Below are 12584 nucleotides of genomic sequence, written 5' to 3'. Positions count from 1 at the left end.
GATTGGTAAGAGGACTGAAGATCACCCAGCAAGGAAGTTGCATATAAAAGACCTGAAACTCTGGCGAAGAAAGTGACCTGATGGTGAAGGGGCGAAGGACAGCCCCCTGTGGAGACGTCGTGCGTCTGCACTTGTGCGGATGGGCGACAGTGATGAAGCGAAGGGACTCTGGACCCCTGGACCCTAAAGGCATCTTCTGGGCCCGCGCAATGCTTAAACTTCAGGACCGGCCCCGGAGGAGGAGAAACGGTGATATAGGAGTTTTAGTCGGTAGGGTGCGAGTACACATAGGCTCTTAATAATATCTAGCCGAACCCGTGCGAGTTCGACACTATTCCATTTATGAGGGGTTGTCATTTGTAAATGGCATTTCTCAGACTCATCTACAACAAAAAAAAAATGCATTTACCTCATTGTATTTCAATCTGGCCTTATAAGAGGTGGTTGGAACAAATAAAAATTGACCCGTTCAACACTGAAAAATTCTACTTTATTATGAAATGTAAAATCGTATTAATTTTAAAGTTGTATTACTCAATTTTTTTAATTACTAAATAATCTATCTTATTTTCATAATGCGTACGTTGCAATCTGTTCAACTAAGGAACATCTCAATTCCTCCCCCCCTCCCACCACCAGGGAGAAGAACATCCGCCTTGCAACTAATGAACAACAAGAAACACAGAAACACACCCTTCGATCCCAATATGAAATGAGGATAAGTAAATGAGGTGTTCTCTTCTACAGACTCAGGCCGACCATTCCTGAGATGTGCGTTTAATTGAACCCAATCACCAAAGTACACCGGTATCCACTGCCTATTCAAATCCGTATAACAGTAACTAACTTTTACTAGGATTTTAACCTCAGAACCTTTGAGTTCGAAAATCAGCTGTTAAATGATTTACGACTACTAGTTAACCACTATAAGATACCGGTAGATCCTTACTAAATGATCTTACTAATTATGACTAATAATACAACATACCTGATTATGTTTATTACGACTGACACCAAGACGATAAGAGACGATATCAAGTAGGCTTTGTCTGGATACCGATTTAAATGTTTTACTTGGTTTCAAGGATTCAGTACTGCTTTTTGTACAAGCTAATGGACTACCTGTATCTAATCTTGTTCCACTGGCACTTAGTCTCTCTCCGACCATACGCCCCGAGGACGTAATGATACCTGAAAAAAAAAACAAATAAGTAAATAAATATGATTAAACAATAATCTGGATCCACAATGAGGTTAGTTAGGTCTTACTATTCTAAAACTGCAGTTTTTATACACATATTTCTGCTGCAAACCGACTCGCTATATTACGCTTAAATGTTACTAAGACGGTGAGCTTAGCATGTAATTCATGGTGAAAAAAAAAAATAATAATAATTAAAACCAACAGTATCTTTTTCATAAAACCTATGAAATTTTATTAATGTTTATTATTATATTTTAATATCTTTTATTTACATAAAAAAAAAAAATATGACTGTTTTTAACACCTATTTGAACAAGTCAAGTTTAAAAAACTAATTTTATTTGCCGTAACCAAACGTTTGTAACCTGACATAAGATATTAGTCGCTGCTGATAGCTCTAGAATAATAAGCATCTAATTTCAAAATTACTAAGAACAGTGCCAAAAGCAAAATAACAAATTTATGTTATTTCCTTCTGTGAGAAAAAGTATTATCAGAATAAATAGCTCACCACTAGTTTATTAAAGGTAATTAAATTTCTTTGCTAGCGATCTTTAATCAGTACCTATTAAACTCAGAGACCTCGTTAAATTATACGTAATATAAAATCTGCATTAAAAAAAAAAAAAAAACTGATGTGGACATCACATGTATTAAATTACTCATAACATTTTTTTTTATAATGAAAATGACATAAAAGTTTATTTCATTAATAATTTCTGATATTTTTTCATATATATATATATTTTTATTATTATTGAATTATTATTTATAGTAAAACTTTTTACAATCAAAGGTTAATAATTTATTAATAAATCAATATATTTAAATTTTAAAAAACAATCGGAAATGAAGTCTGATTTGAACCGATGTGCCTTCCTCTTGTAAGACCAAATATTTCATTAATTAAAATTTTATTTGGCTATAACTGTGGAACAAACGAAAATAAGTACCACTTATTTATATATCGACGGCTCTCAATGACGGCGGCTTATTACTACACTTAAAAAAAAGTCTAAAAGCCAATTCTTTTAGGGATTTCGAGCTTTTTTTGGACACTTTTGGTTCAGTCTATTGCAATCAAAAGGGAAGGTGCACAACTAGATGTTACAACAGTCTTAAATCTAAAATTTTAAAATCCAACGGCTAATCGTTTTTGAGTTATGCTAGATAAATACGTATAGGCATCACGCCGAAATTAGTCAAAATAGATTTAGGGGTGGTCAAAATGGATATTTCCGTTGAAATTTGAAAACCGAAATTTTTCGCGATTACGATACTTCCTTTTACCAAGTACAAGAAAGTAAAAAGTAGCACTGAATTATACGTTTCTGTGAATTCAAATTATGTGTTAACAAAAATGAATTCGGTTATGTAATACTCGTAATATGCGTTATGTATATAGTTAAGAAATAGAACGCAAATATGAACTATCCAGAATTATTAATTAAGCAGAAGAACCATTGCAGAAATGTGAAAAGTCAAGAATTACAGGATACGTAGCCAGTTCCTTTCTCAATATAAATAAATTATATTTTATTTTAACATTTTTTCCAGATATTACCGGATCCGGGTGTGTCTCTGCGTATGCGCATAGGCAAATGCCATTACCGTTACCAGCTTACCAGGCCTGACACAGCTGCAATGTGAATTTAAATATATTGGTAAATCTGGAACAGACTTAGCTTGACCAATCCTGAGACGTGTAGTTAATTGAAATCAATTACCACAGAACGAAACCCGGCGGGAATGCCACACTTGGGGTGTCCCGGGTAGCGTCTCGGTCTTTCATCCGGAGGTCCCGGGTTCGAATCCCGGTCTGGCATTGCATTCTCATACACGCTACAAATCATTCATCTCATCCTCTAAAGCAATACCTAACGGTGGTCCCGGATGTTATAAAAACGAAAAAAATAAACTACCACAGAACTACCCACCGGGTTGGTCTACTGGTGTACGCGTCTTCGCAAATCAGCTGATTTCGAAGAAGAGAGTTCCAACATTCAAATCGTAGTGAAGGCAATTACTTTTGTACGGATTTGAATACTAGATACCGGTGTTCTTTGGTGGTTGGGTTTCAATTAACCATACATCTCAGAAATGGTCGATCTGAGACTGTACAAGACTTATACTTACACATGTCATCCTCATTCATCCTCTGATGTAATATCTGACCTTGATTTCCGGAGGCTAAACAGGAAAAAAACTAGCAAAGAAAATCGGTAAATCCATTATTCTAACATTTAAATACGCATAAAAACACCTGCCTTTATAAAAATTTGAACTTTAGAATTATCGATTTCGAAAATCAGCTGATTTTTTTATGACAAGTTTAACCACTAGATTAAACCGGAGGTTGAAAATCAGCTGATCTTCAATCGAAAGGTATAAAGGTTTGAATCCTAATAAATCAGTTGTTTTTATATGGAGTTGAGTGCTAGAATGTGGATACCAGTTTTCTTTGGAAGTTGGGTGTCAATTAACCATACGTCTCAGGTGTGGTCGACCTGTTCCACATTTACCGATATATTTACATTTACACTGCAGCTACGTCAGGTGTGGCAGGTTGGTAGCAGTATTGCATTTACCTATAAGCACACATACTCAGATCGGGCAGTACCTGAAAAAACTGGTTGTTATTATTACACTGAAATAAAATTATAGAAAAAAATGTAATTAGTTGTGCTGAAATTGAAGTGAACTGACTCAAAGAATACAGTATACGATAAATGCTTAATTTGTCTATTACGTTGTTGAATAATATATATAATTTACTGTATATAAATGTTAAAATAATGAAGTTTGAACTTTTGACTAAACGATATAATAATTAGTTGTGATCTTCTCTTAATGTCAGCTACTGAATTAGACCAACTGAATTGTAATAACTTTATACTTTACACAAATAAGGACAGATAGTTCTTTATTTATAACTAGCTCTACCCGCGACGCTTCGCTGTGGCACATTGTGGTTGCATGGATGAGAAATGAGAAACAAAACAAAGCATACGTTTCATAGAAGTTTAATTTTGCAATACTTGTGGATATACAATATTTTTTTGTTTTTCCACTGTCTGCGTAGATATAAAGGCTATCTGGTTTGCCGACTCGGGAACACGCAACATACAGTTGCCCATGTGAAAAGCAATCCGCATCTAAATCTAAACCACACAATTCTAAAGATTGACCTTGAGCTTTATTGATTGTGATTGCAAATGCCAATCGAATTGGGAATTGCAATCTTTTAAATTGAAATGGTATATCGGTCGGGATCATGGGAATTCGAGGAATGAGGACATCTTCATCTTTGAAAGGCCCCTTAAAATCGTTGCTTCCACTACGTTATTCATCAATTTCTTAACTGCAAGTCGCGTGCCGTTGCAGAGTTTTGGCTGATTAATATTCCGCAACAGGATAATTGTCATTTTTTGATCGAACCGTTGCTAGAATCAATCTAATGAGGAATGTTTTCCCAGTTGCTCCTGGCGCATCCAAGAAGAAGGTCCCCCCCAACTCCGTCATTTATCATTTGCATTATGCGATCATAAATGCCTTTCTGTTCACGCGTTAATTTGGGAATGTTTGATCGGACGTATGACTGAAGATCACCAATGTTGTAACTCTGTTCAGAGCGTAAATCCACATCAAATGAAGCAATAGCAGCTCGGGTGGGTGCTGGCATTCCCAATTGACTAGGAACTTTATTTGCAATAGCTAAGCACTTGTCTTCAATATTTATCAATGCTTCGTTGTAAATGCCTTCTGTAAATTCCACGGTCATATTGGTATTTTCTAGGCGTACTCTATGCAAAATATCCTCAGCCATATGCGATCAATATCTTTCCCGTAACTCTGTGGGAGATGAAGGGAAGCAAGCGGTCAATATAATTTCGAATAATGTGCGAATTTGGTTTGGATGTGCAGTGTTGCACGCGTCATTAATACATATATCCCACTGTTGGTCGTTTTCTAATAAATTCAGGGCTTGGTGAAAGGCGCAGCTCAATCACGACACGAGTACACGAGTACGCGACAAAAGTACCTCGATTAAAGTGAATATTTAATTCAGATTGTATAATAATCTGAATCAGATGCAAGTGGATACGTTTTTTTTTTTGGTTAATAAACAATATATTGGGAACAGGTATTGTTTCACATATGAATGCGGTTGTCGTTAGCTAGTATGGCGAGTGTTCCCCTCGCTTCCGGCAGATGGCGCGGTCACTGGTACACAGCTGACCGGTAAAAAAACTGTTTTCTCGCGGTAGCGGGTATATGACTGATGCAAAAAATAGATAAAAACAATCTTTGATGCGGGTTATATATCGTGCTAAAATTTGAGCTCAATCGGTGAAGAACATTTTGAGTTTTTGAAGCGTACACAAACGAACTTAACATTTTTTTATATATAGATTAATGAGGAGGAAATGATGCATGAGTCTGAACAAATAATACTTTCATATCGCTCTCATCTTTTTCCAGTTACTTCATCTTGATTGTACAAATATTTTTTAAAAAGGTCTTGAGTAGAATGTTTTCAACAGTTTCTACCTTTCTTTATTTTTCTGTTTAGCCTCTGGTAATTACCGTTCAGATAATACTTCAGAGGATGAATGAGGATGATATGTACGAGTGTAGTCTTGTACAGTCTCAGTTCGACCATTCCCGAGATGTGTGGTTAATTGACCACACATCAAAGAACACCGGTATCCACGATTTAGTATTCAAATCCGCGTAAAAATAACTGACTTTACTAGGGCTTGAACGCTGGAACTCACGACTTCCAAATCAGCTGATTTGGGAAGACGCGTCACCACTAGACCAAGCCGGTTGGCAGCAGTTTTTATATGGTGGTTATGACGTACAACACATAGTAAATTTAAATTAAACAATAGCGGAAATAATTTTTCGAAACTTTTGTCACATTATAACTTTTAGTAAAATCGAATTATTTTTCTATACATATTAACGAAAATTTCTTTGAAAATTACAAATAAATTTCCTAAGTATACAAAATTAGATTCCCAATTAGTTTCAAAAAGCAGTTTTACATAGAAAATTTGATTCGTTTTGCCTCAGTTTCTTCTAAATCAAAATTAATATTCTTCAATATTATCTTCAAAAAGTAATGGCTACAAACCAATTTATCCCATAAAAATAAACTTTTAGCCACAATCAAAATAAACTTAGCCTCAAATTTAACGATCAAATAAAAAAGAGCTTACAAAAAGATGAGTAAATTTCCAGGCTTTGCTTTTTGACAGATTTTTATTTAAAATACGCTATACGATATTTAAATATTTTGCAATATTTAAAGTACAATTGCGAAAAAAATCAAAATATTCAGTAAAAAAAATTTAGCTCCGATTTGTCCCGTTGATGAAATAATTTTTTTTTAACTTAAAAATGAAATATTAAAAGTATAATTGAGAAATAACATCATATATCATAGTAAAAAATTTTGGATCTTGATTGACCCTTGATCGAATGATATTTTTATTATCGAAACTAGCAGACCTGGCAATGCTTCGCTATTGCTAGATTTGAGTATATATATATATATATATATATATATATATATATATATATAGATTAAATTAACACAATTGAAAGTTTGATAAAACATTAACAACATGAACATTACGGAACTTCACAAAATTTAACCTTTCCCTTTTCCCCTTTTCCTTTTTACCATATTCCTTTTCGCTCATTTCCCCTATATATTTCCCCCATTTCCCCCCCATTTTAAATAAGTTCATAAGTACTTCCACAGAATTAAAGCTCAATTTTTTTATGACTACTACACAAAAGTTAAACCTCTCCTTCTTTTTTTGAGCCAATTTGAAAAAAACTGAATAATCTTTAGAGCATTTTTAAGGAATTTTTGTTTAGTCGGTCCGTAGATATTATTGAAAATAAAAGCCAACACATGATCCTACATAAATTTTGTGAAAATTCCTATGGTTTTTTTTTTACGTATTTTAAAAACAGAATGTCATACAACGTCAAAATTCGCAAAAAACAAAACATTGAAGTTCTGGATTGATCTGTACCCTTTTCCTTTAAACCTTTAGCTGCTACATAATAGTAGTAATAGAATTATAGTCGGGGAAGTAATACTCAATTATTTTAAGGATTAAAAGATAAAAATAAATTAATTTTTAACTCTTCTGTAATCATATAAGCCTTCAAAATCCTTTAATAAGATAGTAAAGCGGAGCAGAAGAAGAATTCAAAAGGTTTACGATAAGAGAATGAGATACGAAAACGGAAATTAAATATATACGGCCCATAGTTAAAATATTTACACTTAAAAAGTTGATGATACTTAAAGACAAACTCGGGTGACTGTGTGTGTACATTCAGAAACAGGTGTGTATGTATGTATTCAATATGCAAAGGCATGTAATGTAATGAATTTACAGAGACGCTTGATTTCCATTTATGTCAACTGGTCCGGTGATGTTACTAAAGCAGACTATTGCAATATTACTGCCTATATGTAATATACATCGGAAATAGGTGGGATCCCAATAATACAACATCTATCGGTTACATTATCCCGTGTGTATACTCGTATCAACATAGAATATATATATATATAGTTCCACCAGCTATCATATTTGTATTTATCACAGAACATGTAGTCTAGTTTCATAACATGATTCCTCGTGTAATTTAACACAAAGGTACGCTACTAACCTATATAAAATTTAAATGTAGTTATAATTTGCTGTAGAATATCATTATTATTAGAAGTTAATGTAGATCCACTGTAACAATACGCTTTAATAATGTTTTAAAATTATAAATATTAGTTTTCATTGACTATAAGGGAACTAAACAGGATATAATAAACAGCTGTTTTTTCTCCTCCCCCCCGTCACCGAAGTTATCCATTAAGGTAAAGGCAAAGAATACCGACCGCGGTAAAGAACTTATATTTTAGGAACGGAATATCGTGTAATTTTCAAAAGGAAACAACGTACTGATTGAAGGTTGGGGTATGAGGACTCTTCTAATATGTTGTGTACACATAGATATTCCAACAGGGGGGTAAGACACTATTTCAAGAGAAAATATGCCAGAGGTAAAATTTAAAAACAAAAGCTGATGAAGCTGTAACACTCGTATTTATTCGGTTATTTATTGTTTTATAGTAGAAAAATAATGATGGGCGAATTTTTTTTGGTGGGAGGGATTAATTTACGATGACATTTCATTTAATATAAAAATATATAAATAATAATTCCGCTTACCAACAAATGTAATTAATTATTTTGTTCTAGCACTTTCGGTTATTTTTCCATCTTCAGGAACATTTGATAAACTTGAATATAAGTATTCACTTCAAGTATTAATTTGATGTGAATACTTATATACAGTGAAGTGAATACTTATACATAAGTTTATTAGATGTTCCTGAAGATGGAAAAATAATTTCCGAAAGCGCTAGAACATAATAATTAATTACATTGATTGGTAAGCGGAATTGTAATTTATATATTTTTATATTATACATATAAACGGACCATGCTAAATAAAATTATTCTAAGTTTTATTTAAATTTATTATTGATTACATGTTTTAATAAACCAGAAAAGGTTTTAAGAATTCCAAATTTTTTTCTTGCTCCTTACCTTCATAATCAATTTTCAAGATTTTTTTTTTTTCTAGAATTATTATGTTAAACAGAAATTTAAAAAAAAATTCTACTCAAAATGTACAACGAATAAAAATTAATCAAAGATTTCTTTCTTTGGTGGGTGGGGGCGTGAATTATGATGAAATTTTATTGTAATATTATGATTAAAACTTAAAATAAATCGAAAAAATTAAAAAAATCGATTTTAAATATTGATCGGCTCCCAAACCTCTAATATGGTACCAATTTGGGTGGGAGGGGGGTAACTTGCACTGCTGTTATGCCGTTTTTTTTTTTGTCTTCTGTCATTTGACTGGTTTGATGCAGCTCTACAAGATTCCCTATCTAGTGCTAGTCGTTTCATTTCAGTATACCCTCTACATCCTACATCCCTAACAATTTGTTTTACATATTCCAAACGTGGCCTGCCTACACAATTTTTCCCTTCTACCTGCCTTCCAATATTAAAGCGACTATTGCAGGTTGCCTTAGTATGTGGCCTTTAAGTCTGTCTCTTCTTTTAACTGTATTTTTCCAAATGCTTCTTTCTTCATCTATATGCCGCAATACCTCTTCATTTATCCACCCATATGATTTTTAACATTCTCCTATAGCACCACATTTCAAAAGCTTCTAATCTTGTCTGCTCAGATACTCCGATCATCCAAATTTCACATCCATATAAAGCGACACTCCAAATATTTGGAAAGATATAGTTAAAAGAAGAGACAAACTTATAGGCCACATAGTAAGGCATCCTGGAATAGTCGCTTTAATATTGGAAGGACAGGTAGAAGGAAAAAATTGTGTAGGCAGGCCACGTTTGGAATATGTAAAACAAATTGTCAGGGGTGTAGGATGTAGAGGGCATACTGAAATGAGACGACTAGTACTAGAAAGGGAATCTTGGAGAGCTGCATCAAACCAGTCAAATGACTGAAGACAAAAAAAAAACAAAAAAAAACCACATGACTTCCTTGTACGCCTATTCAATTATATATACATATGTTTTTAAAGTTAAAAGTACAAAAAATTTTATTTCATTTTTTTTTTGTTATTAATTATTATTCGTCGTAATTTTTTTTTTTACAATCACAAATTAATAATTAATAAATCAATATATTTAAATTAAAAAAAAAAAATCAGAATGAAGTCTGATTCGAACCGATGTGCCTTCTCCTTGTAAGATCTAAATATTTCATTAATTAAAATTTTATTTCGCTATAACTCTAGAACCAATATAAATAAGTAACACTTATATGATACATCGTTGAAAAGCTATCAATGAGGGCTTATTACTGAAGTTAAAAAAAAGTTCAAAATCAATTTTTCTTTGGATTTCGGGCTTTTTTTGGACACTTTTAGTTTTCGAGTGCAATTCAAAAGGGGAAATGCACAACTAGATGTTACAACAGTCCTAAATCCAAAATTTTAACATCCTACGACTAATCGTTTTTGAGTTATGCTAGATACATACGTACGTACAAACGTCATGCCGAAACTAGTTAAAACGGATTCAGGGATGATCAAAATAGATATTTCCGTTGAAATCTGAAAACCAAAATTTTTCACAATTACAATAAAAAGACATAAACGGTATTAAAAATAAAAGAAATGAAAGTAAATTAGTAATTTAAGTGACGAATATACTATCGAACACTCAATTTTAAGGCTATTTGCGTACGATGCTAAGAAAAAAAAATTAAATTGATTTGCGATTCAAGTCAACAAATATTTATCAACTGGTTGGTGACGCGCTTCATATACGTAGCTACTTAACGAAAACATCAACAGTCGAATGGATGTAATGTGCAAAAAACGCTTTTATTCGTTATGCATGCCAGATAATGATGTGGCATTATTTTAGAAAAAGGAAACAAGAAAATAACAATTTTGAGTTCATCCGCATCTCGAAAAAAAAATTCGCTGTAGATTATTCGTAGCAGCACAAGAACTACAACAGACTGATTCTAAATTTATTACTTTCTATCTAATATCAAAACAGTTTAATTTTAACTGGTTATTCGTCACAGCGAAACACGTACATGAGAGAATTCATTTGAGATGATTTGTGCGCGAAGAACATTACTAGGAAACTAACACAGCTAGGTCATCGGGAACCCTAGTCGCTTGGACCAGTTTCTGACGGATTACTTTTCTTCTCCCCGGCCTCCCAGGACTGGACCCGCTATTAAGCATTACGCAGCCCTGAAAGATGCCTTCGCCTCTAGCCACTCAGGTAACCATGGCGGGCCCGGCTCTGCTGTTCCCAACAGCACCAGCCGAGCACCCAGGACTCAGTCCTTAAAGTGTGCTTCGCCTCTATCTGTAGGACCCCCGTAGGAGTCCCCCACTCAGAACTACGGTCTTAACTTATCCACATCTCCCCTGGGGTCTTCTAACATTCCTCGAAATCGGCTCACCTCAACGAACCGTCCCTCCTTTACCGAAGCCCGCTCTTCCCCTACACCACTTGTGACGGATTACTTATGAATAACTAACAGAAGCGCAGTGTAAGACATTTCATTGAATTACATCGGATGTAACTCATAACTAAATTGATCGTTGTTAGCTTTCGTTACCAATCGGCTTAATTGTTTAGTTGATGGGTATTAGGATGCCCTAAAACATCCAGATAAAAGATACCATAAAATTTTCACGTTTAGAAAATGCTGTCTTTAAATGAAAATATTATAATTATGAAAATTATAATGTATAAACTGTACTTAGAATGATGAATTACGTGTATCGGAAAGGAAAATCATAAAACTCATTTTATAAAAGGATGTTTTAAATTATTTACATGAATAAATTGGAAAAGTTCGTAAACGGTTAAATTAATTACAAACTGTTAATTAAGGAACAATTGGAGCTGACGTTAACAATATTATTGATGTTTCTACATCATCTAATATTAATTTAATAATCGACCTACCACCTACAGCAGCATAATTATTTTGCACAAAGGAAGCGATTGGTCTCGAGAATTAGTTAGAAAATTTTAACTCACTCGTGTAACTGTTCATTATTATATGGTACTTGGGTTATTAAATTGTAAATTCTAAACATTACCAATCTTTACTAAGGTTGCACTTATTTATAATACGGTAATTAATTCAGTTGTTATAGGGAAATTAATTCTTATTTATAAGAAATGTTTGCAACTTACATTAGAATTAATAAATAACAATAACGGTAATATTTATTTAACAAAAAGAAATTATGCAAAAAATCCGCAAAAAAATTTCCCTTTCGGCACGCGCGGAAGTAGATTTCACCGGTGCTAAATAGAGGATAAAAATGATTTCCACCTTAAAGTTAAGCAAAACTTCAAATTTACTTATACGACAATGGTAGTATGTGAAAGAAGTTTCACAGTTAGCATACGACTAGCCCCATCTTTTACAATTCCGGCAATATTTTGACAGACCTCCCTTGCCGTAAGGGTGTGTCATATCAAAAATTCTTAGACAATGTTTAGAGAATTAACGACCCCTTTAAACCGATTCAATACTGTGTCTATTAAGGGAGGTATGATTTATTTTGTTTTCGAAACCTCATTTTTCCCATCCCATGGGCCAATGGTTGGTGATATCAAAAAACTTTACGTATATAAGTTTTAGGCCCTTATCCAAAGAATAGTAAGAACTTTAAACGAATTCGATATTTTAGTTAATAAGAAAGTTATAACGATATTTTGTTTTTTCTTAAAAGCCACATTTCCACTCCAATCGT

At 33.3% G+C, this 12584-nt stretch overlaps 1 protein-coding gene across 1 annotated transcript in view; it reads right to left on the bottom strand.

Annotated features, from left to right (window-relative positions):
• LOC142332762 (uncharacterized) overlaps positions 1-12584 on the bottom strand; it is a 689554-nt gene that overhangs the window by 347303 nt on the left and 329667 nt on the right. Inside the window, exon 2 of the mRNA XM_075379377.1 lies at positions 989-1191. Within this exon, the coding sequence (XP_075235492.1) occupies positions 989-1191 (203 nt within the window). The remainder of the gene's footprint in view (positions 1-988; positions 1192-12584) is intronic.

This window comes from Lycorma delicatula, chromosome 12, assembly GCF_047948215.1.
Source record: "Lycorma delicatula isolate Av1 chromosome 12, ASM4794821v1, whole genome shotgun sequence".
NCBI classification, from domain to species: Eukaryota; Metazoa; Arthropoda; class Insecta; order Hemiptera; family Fulgoridae; genus Lycorma; species Lycorma delicatula.
The sequence above is the reverse complement of the archived record's forward strand: the minus strand, read 5'-3'. Positions and strand labels throughout refer to the sequence as shown.